Source organism: Vicia villosa, linkage group LG1 (assembly GCF_029867415.1).
Source record: "Vicia villosa cultivar HV-30 ecotype Madison, WI linkage group LG1, Vvil1.0, whole genome shotgun sequence".
In the NCBI taxonomy this organism is placed as follows: Eukaryota; Viridiplantae; Streptophyta; class Magnoliopsida; order Fabales; family Fabaceae; genus Vicia; species Vicia villosa.
Window position 1 is genome coordinate 193,653,958 of NC_081180.1, and position 18,016 is coordinate 193,671,973.

The window sequence follows — 18,016 nt, forward strand, 5'->3', positions numbered from 1 at the left end:
CTGGGTAACTCCGTAGAACCCGTTGCTGATATCATCCTTATCCTTAGAAGTACCTTTGGGGAAGGGTACCTCACCTGGTCAAAACTCCATGCAAGCCAAGCCTATGGAAATTGTGTGATTTGTGTGGACTTATTTGTGTTTGTGCATCATGCATACATGCATCATTCGGGAATTTCATGACTAACCCATTTCAAGGAATTGAAGGATCTTAACCATATGTTGTTTTGTAGGTTTTGAATATGGAACTCAAAGTTCGTAAACCATTCTTCCTTAATTTCGAGAAAGTGCCTACACCATTGAAGGTTTTCTGTGACAACATTTATGTTTCTCTCAGGTTCAGCGAGTCTCTCAACACGCTTATAAGCTTGGTGCGAACTAATGTGGATGAAACTCTTCTCAATACTATGATTCAGTTCTATGATCCTCTGCTACATTGCTTCACCTTTAGAGATTTTCAGTTGGTACCATCCTTGGAGGAGTTCTCATACTTGCTGGGACTTCCTATACTTGATCGGATTCCTTATACTGGTAAAGAAGAAGACCCTAAATGGGAAGACATTGCTGCTGCCCTACACCTACCAAAAGCTGAGATTGAGAAGGTTTGGATTAGTAAGAAAGAATATTCTGGATTACCTCTTGACTTCCTCTACGAAAAGGCGGAGATTTTTGCTAAGGCTTCAAGCATGGATGCTTTATAGGGTGTTTTATCTTTGCTAATTTATGGGCAAGTATTATTCCACCATTATGATAAAATTGTTGATGTGGATGCTATTAAGATATTCCTCAGTAAGAATCCCGTTCCTACCTTACTTGGTGATTTATTACATTCTATTCATTTTCGAGCGTCAAAAAGGAAAGGTTGTGTTCTTGGATGTGCTCCTCTATTGCATAAGTGGTTTATTTTGCACTTACACCGCTCCGTAAGAAGGAATGAAGAAGGTTTAACTTGGGCTCAGAGAATTATGAAGCTTTCTTTTGACGACGTCATCTGGTACCAAAAAGAGTTTGAGAGAACTTTGTTGTTTGATTGTTGTGGAGAATTCCCCAACATACCTCTTCTTGGTGTTCGTGGAGGAATAACATATAATCCCATTTTAGCTCGACATCAATTTGGTTTCGCTTTGAAAGACCATCCATGTTCCTTATATATTAGTGCAGAGTATTTCAGCTATGATTCTGATGAAGCTAATAAAAGAGATATCTTCATTAAAGCCTGGTCAAAAGTAAAGAAAGTTGGTGCAAAAGACATAGGGAGGAGAAACTACATTCCATTAGACCCATACTTCCAATGGATCTATGACCGAGTTGTTGAATTTGGGATGTCTTACCCATCTGATACGCCTATAGTACCAAGAATAACTCCTCCTGCTGTTCCAGTTGCGTTTGAGCCATATGTCCCTTCTCCAAACGAAGACCTTGTTGCAACTGTCAACCAATTGAAGAGAGAAATGGATGACTTTGAGAGACGTTTGCGAGAAGCTGAAGCTGAAAAAGAAGTATTGATAGCAAATGCTAAAGAGTGGGAGACTTTACTTGACTACTTTTCTCGCAAATAGAAGATATTTTGTTTCTCTAGATCAGATCAACTCATGGGAAGAGGAGATCTCCAGGCTTGTCCAAGAAAGGGAAGAAATGATCAAGACACACAAGGAAGAAGTTAGGACTCTGAAAAGGAAGCGTCGTCAGGAAGACAAAAGTCCCGGAATTTAGAGTTCTCTGTTTTTATTATTATTTATTTTTTTTGCATCTTCACTTTGATGTAACCAAAGGATTATGACCTTATGAATTCGTAATTTAATTAATAATGACGTTTTTTCTTTTGTTTCAATATGTGTTAAAATCCTTTTAGTTCCTTGAAAACATTGCATCTGCATCCACATATCATTCATAAGCATTACATCGCAGGTTTCTATAAACAGGTCTCGCATCTTTCCGCTGTTTATTTCAGTAAGGAAATGGATCTCGAACAATCTGTCAAGAATCTCCAGGCTCAGAACGCTGAATTCCAAGCTTTGATCCTGAATTTGTCCAAAGGACAAGATGAATTGAAAAATATCCTGACTAAGAAGAAGAAGAAGACCAAGAAACCGATAGGTGTTCTCACCCTGGGAAGAAGAATCAAAGGCCCTCTCAAAAAGGCTGAAGAAGCTGAAATTCCCAAAGACAATGAAGAAGGAGATGATGCTAGTGTCAAGACCAACGCCGGAAGCAACGTAGGCTCTGCTAATCAAGATGATAATGAAGAAGACTATTTCCATGAAAAAGACTATCCTGATGAGAAGTACAGGCTACTAGAGGAACGGTTGAGAAATATGGAAATTCAGAAGGTACCTGGGCTGGATTTTGAAGAGCTGGGGCTCATTCCTGGAGTCGTTATTCCTCCAAAGTTCAATACTCCAACCTTTGCTAAATATGATGGAGTCTCCTGCCCTAAGATGCGTCTGAGATCGTATGTGAGGAAGATCCAACCTCATACTGAAGACAAGAGATTGTGGATTCATTTCTTCCAAGAAAGTCTGTTTGGGACTCAACTGGAATGGTACTATCAGCTGGAGAGTGCTAGCATTCGCACCTGGGAGGACATGGTTGCTGCCTTCTACAAGAAATATCAATATAATGTTGACCTTGCACCAACTCGCATGCAATTACAAAGCATGTCTATGGGGCCTAAGGAAAGTTTCAAGGAGTATGCTCAAAAATGGAGGGATCTAGCTGGAAGAGTTCAACCTTCCTTGACTGATAGAGAATTGGTGGACATGTTCATGGGTACGCTAACTGGGCCGTTCTATAGTTGTAACACCCCTCTAATAACCCGCGGCAATTAAACAAATAATAAATCAGAGTAAGCATGCAAGAGGTGTCACAATTCATAAGTAAAGAAAACCACATTGGTACATGTCATGCATTCACTGAAAACAACTGAAATTATAACTCATTAATAAAATCATGTTTTACACAGCGGAATCAAACACACAGAGTCAACATTCATCATTAATGTATCCGACTCAACCAACAAAACCAATTAGAGTTATAATCAAACTCAAAACAAACGTGTTCCCAGTGTTACATCTATCAGAGCATGACACCGACACAATACTAAAAACTGACTTATGAGCTAATCCTCACCAAGTCACGCCGCTATCCTCAATCTGAAAAATGACAACAAGTAAGGGTGAGTCTCATCACAGTTAACCAATGTTATTGCATCATAAATAATAACATTTCATAGTTATATCATTCACCCAATTGTTTCATATTCAGACAAATCATCATTCACACATCCACAGATACACAGACAGTCATCATATAACATATATCATCATGTTATAAACAAATCATGCACATGTATGAAACTGACACTATGCATGTGGTACCAAATCATCACCAGTGGAAATCATCCACCGACCGATCTATCATCATCCAGATACGGCCCTGCCAGCACAAATTCCACACGCGTATCATACGCATTTCAACAGGATCAGATTTTGCCTAAAAGCAATCTCATACGCGTACCAGTCCTGCCATACGCGTATCACCAGAATAATTTTCCTCTTTCAAAACTTCCATACGCGTATGAGCATCCTCATACGCTCCTCATACGCAAAACACCAGTACTAGGTATCTGGGACAGGGCACCTGCGTATCATACGCGTATAGCCCCTTGGGAGTGTCCCTCATACGCGTATGACCTCATCCCATACGCGTATGGCACTGTTTATACGCGAAACACCAGAAAAATTGCCCAGAACTTGCAACTTCGTAACAGTCCAAAACCCATTCGTTTTTACTCATACCAATCCCCGATTTTGACTCTAAAAACCAGAAAAATTCACATCTAAACAGCATACGAATTCATCCACAACCACAGTATATGATTCTATAATCAATTTCATTCATCATACCCTAAATCTATCAGTTATTAGGGATTCACAGTCCAAATTTCAATGATGAACACATACACAATTTCAGAATATAGAATCAATGGATCCAACCATACTCCTAATCCATACTATCACCTATAATACGATAAAAGAGATTAAATGGAGAGTCTCCCCTTACCTCAGATAAAATCTTGGTTCTTGGTCTCTCCCTCTACAGTTCTCCTTCACGTTCCTTGTTCCCACTTCTGTTCTTTCACGTTCTTTCTTTTCTTTGTTTCCCAATTCCCAATTATTTTATGAAAAATAATAATATTGAGATTAGTGAAAGCTTTACTAAATTACACCCCTATCTTTACTGTTTCCTCATATGGCCCAAATGCCTTAAACCCTTATTTATTCATTATTTCCTCAAAATCCCTAATAATTCTAATTATTAATTAAATATTCCAATTTAAATTAATAATAAAATTATACGGGTGTTACAACTCTCCCCCACTAAAAGAGTTTTCGTCCTCGAAAACATACCTCAGGTAAAAAGTTCTGGATAAGAGTCTTTCATCTGACTCTCTAGCTCCCAAGTAACATTTCCCTCAGCAGGTCCTCCCTAAGCTACCCTGACTAAAGCTATTTCCTTACCACGCAATTGCTTCAGCCTTCGATCCTCGATCCTCACAGGTAAAGTCTCAACCGTCAAGTTATCTTTCACCTGTACATCATCTACTTGGATCACATGGGACGGATCTGAAATGTATTTCCTCAACTGGGACACATGAAATACATCATGCAAATTCGCAAGCATCGGCGGTAAAGCGATACGATAAGCCACTTCCCCCACTCTTTCAGAAATTTGGAATGGTCCAATAAAACGCGGAGTCAACTTCTTCGACTTCAATGCCCGACCAATCCCTGTCATAGGAGTAACTCTCATAAACACATGATCTCCCTCTTGAAACTCAAGTGTTTTCCTCCTCTTGTCATGATAGCTCTTCTGACGACTCTGAGAAGCCTTCATCTTCTCTTGAATCATTTTAATCTTCTCTGTAGTCTGTTGTACAATTTCTGGACCAATCACAACACTCTCACCAGATTCGTACCAACACAACGGCGTCCTACATGTCCTACCATACAAAGCCTCAAACGGAGCCATACCGATACTCGAATGAAAACTATTGTTGTAGGTAAACTCAATCAAAGGCAGATAACTATCCCAAGTACCTCCTTTCTCCAACACACAAGCCCTCAACAAATCCTCTAACGACTGAATCGTCCTCTCAGTCTGTCCATCAGTCTGCGGATGATAAGCAGAACTCAATCTCAGCTTAGTACCCAAAGCTTTCTGCAAACCTTCCCAGAACTTAGATGTAAACCTCGGATCTCTGTCTAACACGATACTTGAAGGAATACCATGAAGACTAACTATCTTCTCAATATACAACTGAGCTAGCTTCTCCATCGGATAATCCATTCTCACCGGTATAAAATATGCAGACTTCGCCAACCTGTCTACCACGACCTAGATAGCTTCACAATTTCTGACAGTTCTCGGCAAACCCGAAACAAAATCCATTGATATGCTATCCCACTTCCACTCAGGAATAAACATCGGTTGCATCAACCTAGGTGGTTTCTGATGCTCAATCTTCGACTTCTGGCAAGTCAAACAAGAGTACACAAACTCAGCAACTTCTTTCTTCATACCAGGCCACCAAAACAACTTTTTCAAATCATGATACATCTTGGTAGCACCAGGACGAATGCTCAGTCCACTACAGTGTCCTTCTTCCAGAATACGTTTTCGGAGTTCATCAACATCAGGGACACAAACTCTGTCACCGAACCTCAGTATACCATTCTCATCCACTCTGAATTCACCACTCTTGCCTTGGTTAATCAAAGTCATCTTGTCGACCAATTCGACATCAGCCTTCTGACCCTCTCTGATTTCTTCAAGAATACCATTGGTCAGCTTCAGCATACCCAACTTAACACTAGTAGGAGTACTTTCACACACTAAACTGAAGTCTTTGAATTGTTCAATCAAGTCCAATTCCTTCACCATTAGCTTAGACATATGCAAGGTCTTCCTACTCAATGCATCAGCAACAACGTTTTCCTTACCCGGATGGTAATTCAACCCAAAATCATAATCTTTCAGAAATTCTAACCACCTTCTCTGCCTCATATTCAACTCTTTCTGATCAAATAGATACTTCAGGCTTTTATGATCACTGAATACTTCAAATCTTGAACCATACAAATAGTGTCGTCACAACTTCAAAACAAAAACCACGGCTGCCAACTCCAAATCATGAGTCGGGTAGTTCCTCTCATGCACTTTGAGTTGTCTCGACGCATAAGCGACCACTTGTTGATTCTGCATCAATACACCACCTAAACCCATCAGCGACGCATCACAATAAACCACAAACGATTCTGTCGGATTCGGCTAAATCAAAATAGGAGCACTAGTCAACCTCCTCTTCAGCTCTTGGAATCCTTCTTCACACTTTACATCCCAAATAAAGGCTTGTCCTTTCCTGGTTAATTTAGTTAACGGCAATGCTAACTTTGAAAATCCCTCAATGAACTTTCTGTAGTAACCTGCAAGACCAAGAAAACTACGAATCTCTGACACTGACTTCGGAGCTTCCCACTGAGACACAGCTTCTATCTTTGTAGGATCAACAGCAATACCATCCTTAGAAATCACATGTCCAAGAAAACTGACTTCTTCTAACCAGAATTCACACTTCGACAATTTGGCAAAAAGTTGCTTCTCTTTCAACAGTTCTAACACAGTTTTGAGATGCTCTGCATGTTCTTCCTCACTCTTAGAATATATCAGGATATCGTCTATAAACACCACTACAAACTTGTCGAGATAAGGATGAAAGATCCTGTTCATATATTCCATAAAAACACCAGGTGCATTAGTAACTCCAAACGGCATTACAGAATACTCATAATGTCCGTACCTCGTTCTAAAAGCAGTCTTCTGAATATCATTATCTTTCACACGTATCTGATGATACCCCGATCTCAGATCAATCTTACTAAACACACGTGCTCCAACCAACTGATCCATCAAGTCATCAATCCTCGACAATGGATACCGATTCTTGATAGTAACCTTGTTCTATTGTCTGTAATCTACACACAGTCTCATTGAACCATCTTTCTTCTTTACCAGCAACACAGGCGCACCCCACGGCGAAACACTAGGACGAATAAATTTCTTCTCAAGCAATTCCTCTAACTGCTTCTTCAGTTCAGCCAATTCAGACGGCGACATACGATACGGTGCCATCGACACTGGACTAGTTCCCGGAACCAATTCAATAGAAAACTCCACTTCTCTTTCCGGTGGTAATTCGTTCACATCTTCTGGAAAGACTTCTGGAAACTCACACACCACAGGCAATTCGCCACTCGCCACTTTCTCCTTCACATTCATCAATGCGAACAACATAAACACTGTTGCTCCATCTCCGATGGCTTCATTCACTTGTCTAGCTGTCATTTCCAGATCATCATTACTAACCTCTTCAGGAAAAATTACCGTCTTTGAAAAACAGTTGATATGAACACGGTTGAATTCCAACCAGTTCATTCCCAGGATTACATGGAGTTGCTTCAACGGAAGGCACACTAAGTCCATCCTGAATTCTCTACCAAAAATTTCAACCGGACAATTCAGGCATGCAGACGAAGTAGTTACTGAACCCGACGCAGGAGTGTCAATAACCATACTTCCATTTATGTCAGATATTTCAAGATTTAACCTCTCAGCACAATCCAAAGAAATAAAAGAATGAGTTGCTCCAGTATCAATAATTGCAACTAAAGGTGTGCCATGAATGAAACACGTACCTTTAATCAACATGTCCTCTGGAGTAGTCCCTGACCCGGTCAAAGCAAAAACCTTTCCTCCCGATTGGTTCTTCTTCGGCTTAGGACAATTAGGACTGATGTGACCCTCTTCACCACAGTTGTAGCAAGTCACAACCCTCTTCTTGCAGTCAGCAGCAATATGACCCACTTGGTCACACTTGTAACACTTCTTCTGATCAAGCTTGCATTCATTCCTACGATGCCCCATCTAACCACAATTGTAACATCTGATACGAGCATTGGAATCTCCCCCACTGGGTTTCTTCCAGTCAGCAGGTTTACCTCTACCATACGGCTTACCTCTATCCATATGCTTCTTACCCTTTCTGTCAACTAACTCGCGAGAGTGAGACGACCTCAGCTTGATGTTATCTTCCTCAAAAATCCTGCTACAATCCACCAAATCAACAAATCTCCGAATTCTCTGGTACCTGATACCTTGCTTGATCTCATCACGAAGACCATTCTCAAATTTGACACATTTCGAGAACTCACTGGCTTCATCATCATTATAGTGCACATAGTACTTTACCAGTCCCACAAACTTAGCGGCATACTCCGGCACCGACATATTGCCTTGAACCAGTGCCAGAAATTCAACTTCCTTTCTGCCCCTGACATCTTCAGGAAAATACCTCCTCAGGAATTCCCTTCTAAATACAGCCCAGGTAATTGTTGTACCACCAGCATCCAGTTCAGCTCTGGTTGACATCCACCAGTCATCAGCCTCCTCAGATAACATGTGAGTGCCATATCTCACCTTGAGATTCTCAGCACAGTCAATGACTCTGAAAATCCTCTCGATTTCCTTAAGCCATTTCTGAGCACCCTCGGGATCATGCGTACCCTTGAACAATGGAGGATTGTTCCTCTGAAAATTCCCCAACTGTCTTTCAGCACCAATCCCAGCCCCTACGGCATTTCCCCCAAGCACACCAGCAATCATGCCCAGAGCCTCAGCGATAGCATCATCGTTTCTTCCTCCTCTTCCAGCCATTGTTCTGCTTACACAAACAGTCCAATCAGAACAAAAGTATCGACAAATAACTCGTATTAGTCGTATACACAGAAAACTGACACTAAGACTCTGGTCACAACGACCGACTATGCTCTGATACCACTATTGTAACACCCCTCTAATAACCCGCGGCAATTAAACAATTAATAAATCAGAGTAAGCATGCAAGAGGTGTCACAATTCATAAGTAAAGAAAACCACATTGGTACATGTCATGCATTCACTGAAAACAACTGAAATTATAACTCATTAATAAAATCATGTTTTACACAGCGGAATCAAACACACAGAGTCAACATTCATCATTAATGTATCCGACTCAACCAACAAAACCAATTAGAGTTATAATCAAACTCAAAACAAACGTGTTCCCAGTGTTACATCTATCAGAGCATGACACCGACACAATACTAAAAACTGACTTATGAGCTAATCCTCACCAAGTCACGCCGCTATCCTCAATCTGAAAAATGACAACAAGTAAGGGTGAGTCTCATCACAGTTAACCAATGTTATTGCATCATAAATAATAACATTTCATAGTTATATCATTCACCCAATTGTTTCATATTCAGACAAATCATCATTCACACATCCACAGATACACAGACAGTCATCATATAACATATATCATCATGTTATAAACAAATCATGCACATGTATGAAACTGACACTATGCATGTGGTACCAAATCATCACCAGTGGAAATCATCCACCGACCGATCTATCATCATCCAGATACGGCCCTGCCAGCACAAATTCCACACAATGGGAATTCTGCCATTCACTGAAATCCTCTCGTCATCTAGGATTCAGTCCTCATCAATGTTTATGAATGCATGTAACATATATATAACATACTTTCATCATCATACTATGAGTAGCATCATCTATACTCATTTCATCATCATCATCATCATTATTAAGCATGTTCATATATACATTCACATCATTCAAATACAATCAACATATCAGTAAACCACAAATCGCATCACAAGGTTTACCTATTCTCAAACAACACACAAAACAGGCCTACAGATCGAAAGTCACACATCATTGGACTTTCCAGAAAAATCACAAAACAGAATTTTGCACACACAGCGTCCATACGCGTATCTTCAAGCCCATACGCATCCATACGCGTACCACTTTGTCCCATACGCGTATCATACGCATTTCAACAGGATCAGATTTTGCCTAAAAGCAATCTCATACGCGTACCAGTCCTGCCATACGCGTATCACCAGAATAATTTTCCTCTTTCAAAACTTCCATACGCGTATGAGCATCCTCATACGCTCCTCATACGCAAAACACCAGTACTAGGTATCTGGGACAGGGCACCTGCGTATCATACGCGTATAGCCCCTTGGGAGTGTCCCTCATACGCGTATGACCTCATCCCATACGCGTATGGCACTGTTTCATACGCGAAACACCAGAAAAATTTCCCAGAACCTGCAACTTCGTAACAGTCCAAAACCCATTCGTTTTTACTCATACCAATCCACGATTTTGAGTCTAAAAACCAGAAAAATTCACATCTAAACAGCATACGAATTCATCCACAACCACAGTATATGATTCTATAATCAATTTCATTCATCATACCCTAAATCTATCAGTTATTAGGGATTCACAGTCCAAATTTCAATGATGAACACATACACGATTTCAGAATATAGAATCAATGGATCCAACCATACTCCTAATCCATACTATCACCTATAATACGATAAAAGAGATTAAATGGAGAGTCTCCCCTTACCTCAGATAAAATATTGGTTCTTGGTCTCTCCCTCTACAGCTCTCCTTCACGTTCCTTGTTCCCACTTCTGTTCTTTCACGTTCTTTCTTTTCTTTGTTTCCCAATTCCCAATTATTTTATGAAAAATAATAATATTGAGATTAGTGAAAGCTTTACTAAATTACACCCCTATCTTTACTGTTTCCTCATATGGCCCAAATGCCTTAAACCATTATTTATTCATTATTTCCTCAAAATCCCTAATAATTCTAATTATTAATTAAATATTCCAATTTAAATTAATAATAAAATTATACGGGTGTTACAATAGTCACCTGCTGGGTAGTTCTTCATCTGGTTTCACTGATCTCATATTGACCGGAGAACGTGTTGAGAGTGGTATTCGAAGTGGGAAGATTCAAGTAGGCGCCACCTCTGGCACTACAAAGAAGCCATACCATGGAAGAAATGAGTCTAATGCTATTCATAGTCAGAGGGGTCGTAATAAGAATGATCAGAACCAGTCTGTTGGGGCGGTTCTAATCTCTGCACCAACACCTCAGCAAACCCCCAAACAAGGGTATCAGCGTAGGTCAGACGCACCTAGAAGGCAATTCACTAAGATCAACATGCCTTTATCTCAAGCCCTGCAACATCTGTTAAAGGCCAACTTGATCACTATAAGGGATCCTCCGAAGAATGTCACTACCACGTCTCCAAACTATGATCCTAATGCAAAATGTGTGTACCACTCCAATAGTCCTGGACACCATGCTGATAACTGCTAGGCACTAAAAAATAAGATTCAAGACATGATAGATGCTGGTGAAATCGAGTTTGAACCTCCAGAAACTCAAAATGTTATTACTGCCCCTATGCCAAAACATGACAAAACCATTAATGCTATCATGGACACGGTCCATGTCTATGTTGTGGGAGATCTGTCAACTCCTCTCCCGGATATCAAGAGAAAGCTTCTGCAAGCCGGTTTATTTCCAGGGTGCGACCCAGGTTGTTATTATTGTGCATCCCAACCCAATGGTTGTGAGAACCTGAAAAGAGAATTCAAGGCTGGATGGATCGTCGCACTATCAGGTTTGAAAAAATTCCTTCTATAGAGAATTTGTGCGAAGGGTTCTCCCGTGGCTTGAAGATTGAAGACGTATCGGTAATTTCCAAAGTTCCACTGAAGATCCCAACTAAGGCTCCATTCAAGATTTCTACTGAATCCCGTGTGGCTCTTGTGATCATCACTAAGCCTGGTCCAATTCCATATTCTTCTGATAAGGCTATCCCTTGGAACTATGGTGCCGAGGTCTATATTCAGGGAGTTAAACAAGAACTTGTAGGTGACAAGTCTGTCAAAGACGCTAATCCTGATGTGGGTAATATTGTTGGAATTAGTAAAGTGACAAGAAGCGGAAGAGTGTTTTCTCCAGAAATCTCTCCAAACACTGCTGCACCTGCTGGTACCCCTATTCCTAATCAGAATGCTGATACCCGAGGTAAAGGACCGTTGCATGGACCCATCCAGACACCAGTTGAGACTGTTACTGAAAATCCATCACCTGAAGAAGCCAATAAGTTCCTGAAGATCATCCGCAAGAGTGATTATGACATTGTTGAACAGATGGGGCATACTCCTTCCAAGATCTCTATGCTGTCACTCCTAAGTTGTTCAAAGACTCACGCTAAAGCTATGATGAAGTTTCTAGAGGCTGCCCATGTGCCACAAGAAATTTTTGTCACCCAAATCGAGAATTGTATTGCAAATCTGACGACAGACATTTACCTTGGGTTTTCTGATGTTGATCTGAGTCCCAGTGGAAAGAATCATAACAAGGCGCTGCACATCTCCATTGAATGTGAGGGCACTACCCTGGCCCATGTATTAGTTGACAATGGTTCATCTCTGAATGTGCTACCCAAGATGGTATTGGACAAACTCAACCCTGAATGAATCGTGCTGAAATCCAGTGATGTGATAGTGAAAGTTTTCGACGGTTCAATGAGTACGGTATATGGTGAAGTGGAGCTCCCAATTAGAGTAGGTTCTCAGACTTTAAACATTGTGTTCTATGTGATGGACATCCATCCCGCTTATTCCTGTCTGCTCGGGCGCCCTTGGATACACGGGGAAAATGCTGTGACTTCGACTCTGCATCAACAACTGAAATACCCGGAGAAAGGCAAGATCGTCACTGTGTATCATGAAGAAGAATACGTGGTAAGCTTTATAGATGAGACCAAGTATGTTGAGTTTATTGGAGAAGCCTTCAATCTCCCCGACAGTCATTTGAATTGGTCCCTTAAGTGGCTCCTGACGCTAAGCCTGCCTACACTGCTCCTAAAGTCACCAGAATTCCTCCTACAATGGCTTCTCTGAAAGACGCTAGGGCTGTGGTTGAAGAAGGTGGTTGTACTATCTGGGGGCAACTCCCTAATATTCCTTATAAATCCAAAAAATAGGGTTTAGGCTGCACTGCTAAAGATCAGAATGGAGAACAACACTCATGCCCAGAAGGTTTGAAGTATCGTTTCATCAGCAAAGGGGTCAATGCCATAGGAGAAGATGAAGATGATTGCAACCTGGACAAGTGGATCTTTCCTACACTTGACAAAGGGCTGGACAACTGGAAGACTGAAGACATTGTCTCTATCTCCTATAGTCAGGAGTAATTGCTATTTCTAGTTTTGTTTTTTATGTTTCCCAGTTTTATTTTCTGTACTTCAATAAACAATAAACTTTAAAGTTGTGTGCCTTGCCCGGGGCACAACGGTCCATTTGTTAGGGCTTTTCATTTCATAAGCATATTTTCATTCAATAAAGCATTGGATGTTTAGTATTCAAATTGTGTGTTCGCTTTTAATTTTTTCTTTACTCTTCTATAGCTATGTGTTCTTAGACACACCCACCCACATAATGCACTGCAGATCCATATCCACTCTGGATCCCATTGATAACGAATCTGCTTTTGCTAAATATGACTTTGAAAATCCGATCTACCAAGCTGAGGATGAAGGTGAGGAAGATTGCGAAGTGCCCAGAGAACTTGCTAGGTTGCTAGAGCAAGAAGAAAAGACTATACAGCTGCATGAAGAGCCAATTGAGGTTGTGAACATAGGTAGTGACGAAGAAAAGAAAGAAATCAAGATAGGGGCCGAGCTAGAAGAGAGTGTCAAATAGAAATTGATCCAGATGTTACGAGACTATGTTGAGATATTTGCTTGGTCTTACGAAGACATGCCTAGGCTCGATACTGACATTGTAGTTCACCGTCTACCTATCAAAGAAAACAGTCATCCGGTTAAGCAGAAGTTACGAAGAAACAGGCCTGACATGGCTCAGAAGATCGAAGAAGAGGTTGAGAAATAGTTCAATACCGGTTTCCTGAAGGTTGTGAGCTATCCACCATGGATCGCTAATATAGTCCCGGTACCTAAGAAAGACGGAAAGGTCAGAATGTGTGTAGACTACAAAGATTTGAATCGAGCAAGTCCCAAAGATGATTTCCCTCTACCACATATTGATATCCTAGTTGATAGTACTGCGCAGTGCAAAGTGTTCTCCTTCATGGATGGTTTCTCAGGATATAACCAGATTAAGATGGCACCCGAAGATATGGAAAAAACAACTTTCACTACTCCTTGGGGCACATTCTGTTACAAAGTCATGCCGTTTGAGTTGAAGAACGCAGGGGCAACGTATCAGCGCGCAATGGTAGCTCTGTTCCATGATATGATTCATAAAGAGATAGAGGTCTATATTGATGATATGATTGCAAAGTCCAACACCGAAGAACATCTGGTCCACCTGCAGAAATTGTTTGATAGGTTGAAGAAATACAAGTTGAGACTAAATCCAAACAAGTGTACTGTTGGGGTGAGGTCTGGTAAGCTACTAGAGTTCGTTGTTAGCAGTAAAGGTATTGAAGTCGACCCTGCGAAACAAGATACTCACTGCTTGAGAAAACTTGCTGTGCTTTGGCATGGGCTGCTCGCCGATTGAGACAGTATATGTTGAACCATACCACTTTATTGATCTCTAGAATGGATCCTAACAAGTATGTGTTCGAGAAACCCGCTCTCTCCGGATGAATAGCAAGATGGCAAATGATACTAACAGAATACGACATTCAGTACACGACACAGAAAGAAATCAAGGGAAGTGTGTGGGCAGACCACTTGGCCCATCAAGCTGTAGACGATTATTAATCCACTTGTTACTGATTACGAACAACCTGGTCCGGATGAACGACCTGAACCAGGATCCCGATGGACCATGGTTTTTGACGGAGCTTCGAATGCACTTGGTAATGGTATTGGCGTTGTGATTATATCTCTGGCAGGTATACACACTCCATTTACAACAAGACTGTGTTTCGATTGTACCAACAATATGGCTGAGTATGAAGCATGTATCTTAGGTCTCAAAGCCGCTATTAATTTAAGAATCAAGTTCTTGGAAGTATATGGGGTTTCAGCCTTAGTAATTAGTCAGATCAAAGGAGAATGGGACACGAAGCATCCTAATATCATGCCTTACAAGGATTTAGTGTTATCTTTGATTCCTCACTTCGAAGAGATTACGTTTGAACACATCCCCCGAGAGGATAATCAATTGGCAGACGCATTAGCTACTATGTCATCCATGTTCAAGGTCAGATGGGACAATGAGGCTGCTATAGTGATTATTGAAAGACATGACAAACCGGCATACTGTTACGAGATAGCTACTGACGAGGTTGAAGAAAAGCCATGGTTTCATGAAGTAAAAAGATATCTCGAAGCTCAGGAATACCCTGAAGGGGTATCTATCAATGACAAGAAATTCTTAAGAAGATTTGGGTCCAAATTCCTCCTGAGCAATGGCATCCTATACAAGCGCAATCACGATTCAACTCTGCTTCGCTGTGTGAACAAGAAGCAAGCATAAGAGATTATGGAAGACATGCATGATGGTACCTTTGGGACTCATTCTAGTGGAAACACTATGGCTAAAAAGATCCTGAGAGCGGGTTACTACTGGTCCACTATGGAAACTGACTGCCATCAGCATTCCAGAACTTGTCACAAGTGCCAGATCTATGCTGACAAAGTACATGTACCTCCAATTCCTTTGAATGTTTTGACTGCTCCTTGGCCTTTTGCGATGTGGGGCATTGATATGACCGGGGAAATCAAACCTACTGCTTCTAATGGACATTGTTTCATCCTTGTGCCATTGATTACTTCACCAAATGGGTAGGGGCTGCTTCATTTGCTTTCGTTACCAAGAATGTGGTGGCCCGATTCATTAAGCATAACCTCATTTGTCGGTATGGCATCCCCGAAAGGATTATCATAGACAATGGTGTTAGAACAAGAATTGTTCTGATCAATATTCTTAGTTTTGAAGATAACAATGTATATGAATTTTGTATATGATAATGTGGTACTCTAATCCTATGCATTTTCCATTTCAGGAAATATATAAAGAGTATGCACAATTTAGCGCAAGAAGCACTTACTCAGAAGGTTCAAGTATGCAACATCAGAACATGCTCTCGCAAGACATCAGAAGATGGTCAAGCAGAATCAGAACATGGTCTATTGAAGCATCAGAAGAACTTGAGATCAGAAGCAGAAGCACTGAAGTTCTTATGGTATCACGCTAGAAGCACTTCAAAGTCAGAAGACAAGAAGATGCTCTGCACCAAGCTGTTTGACTCTGATTAATTCAAACGTTATATCTACAAACATCAGATCAGAAGCAAGTACAAGATGGCAGGCTACGCTGACTAACTAAAGGAACGTTAGAAGCTATTAAAGGCAAAGTCAGTAAAAGCAGGAAAAGCAAGGCTCGAGGTAGTTGACAAAAGAGTGAAACATTAAATGCAATGTTGTACGGATCAAGCAACGCATTAAATGCTCCCAACGGTCATCTTCTCAAAACGCCTATAAATAGAAGTTCTGATGAGAAGCTGAATACGAACTATTTGCTTAAAAATACAGAAACACTGTCAAATTCAAAAGCTCTCAAACTTCATCTTCAACCTCACTTCATTGTAATATCTTAGTGAGATTTAAGTTTAGAACTTAAGAGAAATATCACAGTTATGATTATAGCTTATTAAGAAGCATTTTAATACTCTTGTAAGAATTTGTTTACATACATTTGTAGAAGGTTCCTAGAGTGATCAAGTTGTGATCAGAATAATCTAGAAGACTTAGAGGGTATCTAAGTGGAAAACCATTGTAATCAAGGTTGATTAGTGGATTAAATCCTCAGGTGAGGTAAATCACTCTAAGGGGGTGGATTGGAGTAGTTTCGTTAACAATGAACCAGGATAAAAATCATTGGGCAATTGTTTTTATCTTAAGAGTTTTTAAATCACACTTATTCAAACCCCCCCTTTCTAAGTGTTTTTCTATCCTTCAATTGGCATCAGAGCGCCGGTTCTAAGGTGCAAGCACTTAACCGTGTTTAAAAAAGATTCAGGAAGAGAAAAACGCTAAGTTAAGATGGTTGAAACTCCACCACCTACATCTACATCTGGCTCTGCTGAGCAATACAATGAAAATGGTAACAATGGTTATACTAGACCACCAGTATTCGATGGTGAAAAATTTTAATATTGGAAAGATAAGCTTGAAAGTTACTTTCTTGGATTAGATGGTGACTTATGGGATCTTCTGGTGGATTGTTACAAACATCCAGTGAAAGCTAGTAGTGTAAAGCTGACAAGACAAGAAATGAGTGATGATCAAAAGAAGCAATTGAAAAATCATCACAAGTCAAGGACGGTTTTGCTGAATGCTATCTCTCACGCTGAATATGAGAAGATATCTAACAGGGAAACTACCCATGATATATATGAATCATTGAAAATGACTCATGAGGGAAATGCCCAAGTCAAGGAGACTAAAGCTCTTGCCTTGATCCAGAAATATGAACCTTCAAGATGGAGGATGATGAAAACATTGAGAAAATGTTCTCAAGATTTCAAACGCTAACTGCTGGATTGAGAGTTCTTGACAAGGGATATACTAAAGCTAATCATGTCAAGAAGATCATCAGAAGCTTGCCCAGAAGATGGGGCCCAATGGTGACTGCATTCAAGATAGCAAAGGATTTGAATGAAGTCTCTTTGGAAGAGCTGATCAGCGCCCTGAGGAGTCATGAAATAGTGATGGATGCTAATGAACCTCAGAAGAAAGGTAAGTCTATTGCATTAAAATATAATTATAAAAAATGCACTAACGCTTTTCAGGCTGAAGAAGAAGATTTTGAAGAATCAGAATCAGAAGAAGAAGATGAACTGTCCATGATCTCCAGAAGGGTAAACCAACTCTGGAAGAGCAAGCATAGGAAGTTCAAGAACTTTAAAAGTTCTAAGAAGCTTGAAAAAGGAGAATCTTCTGGAAGCAGAAGATATGACAAGAAGAAGGTCACTTGCTTTGAGTGCAATGAGCCAGGTCACTACAAGAGTGAGTGTC

The 18,016-nt window shown here is 40.5% G+C and overlaps 1 protein-coding gene across 1 annotated transcript; it reads left to right on the forward strand.

The window, feature by feature from the left end:
- The first annotated feature begins 239 nt into the window (after window positions 1-239).
- On the forward strand, window positions 240-1,556 carry LOC131661943 (uncharacterized). The gene is made up of 3 exons (XM_058931608.1): window positions 240-599; window positions 699-991; window positions 1,154-1,556. Exons 1-3 carry the CDS (start codon window positions 240-242, stop codon window positions 1,554-1,556), a joined length of 1,056 nt encoding a protein of 351 aa, XP_058787591.1.
- The last annotated feature ends 16,460 nt before the right edge of the window (window positions 1,557-18,016 follow it).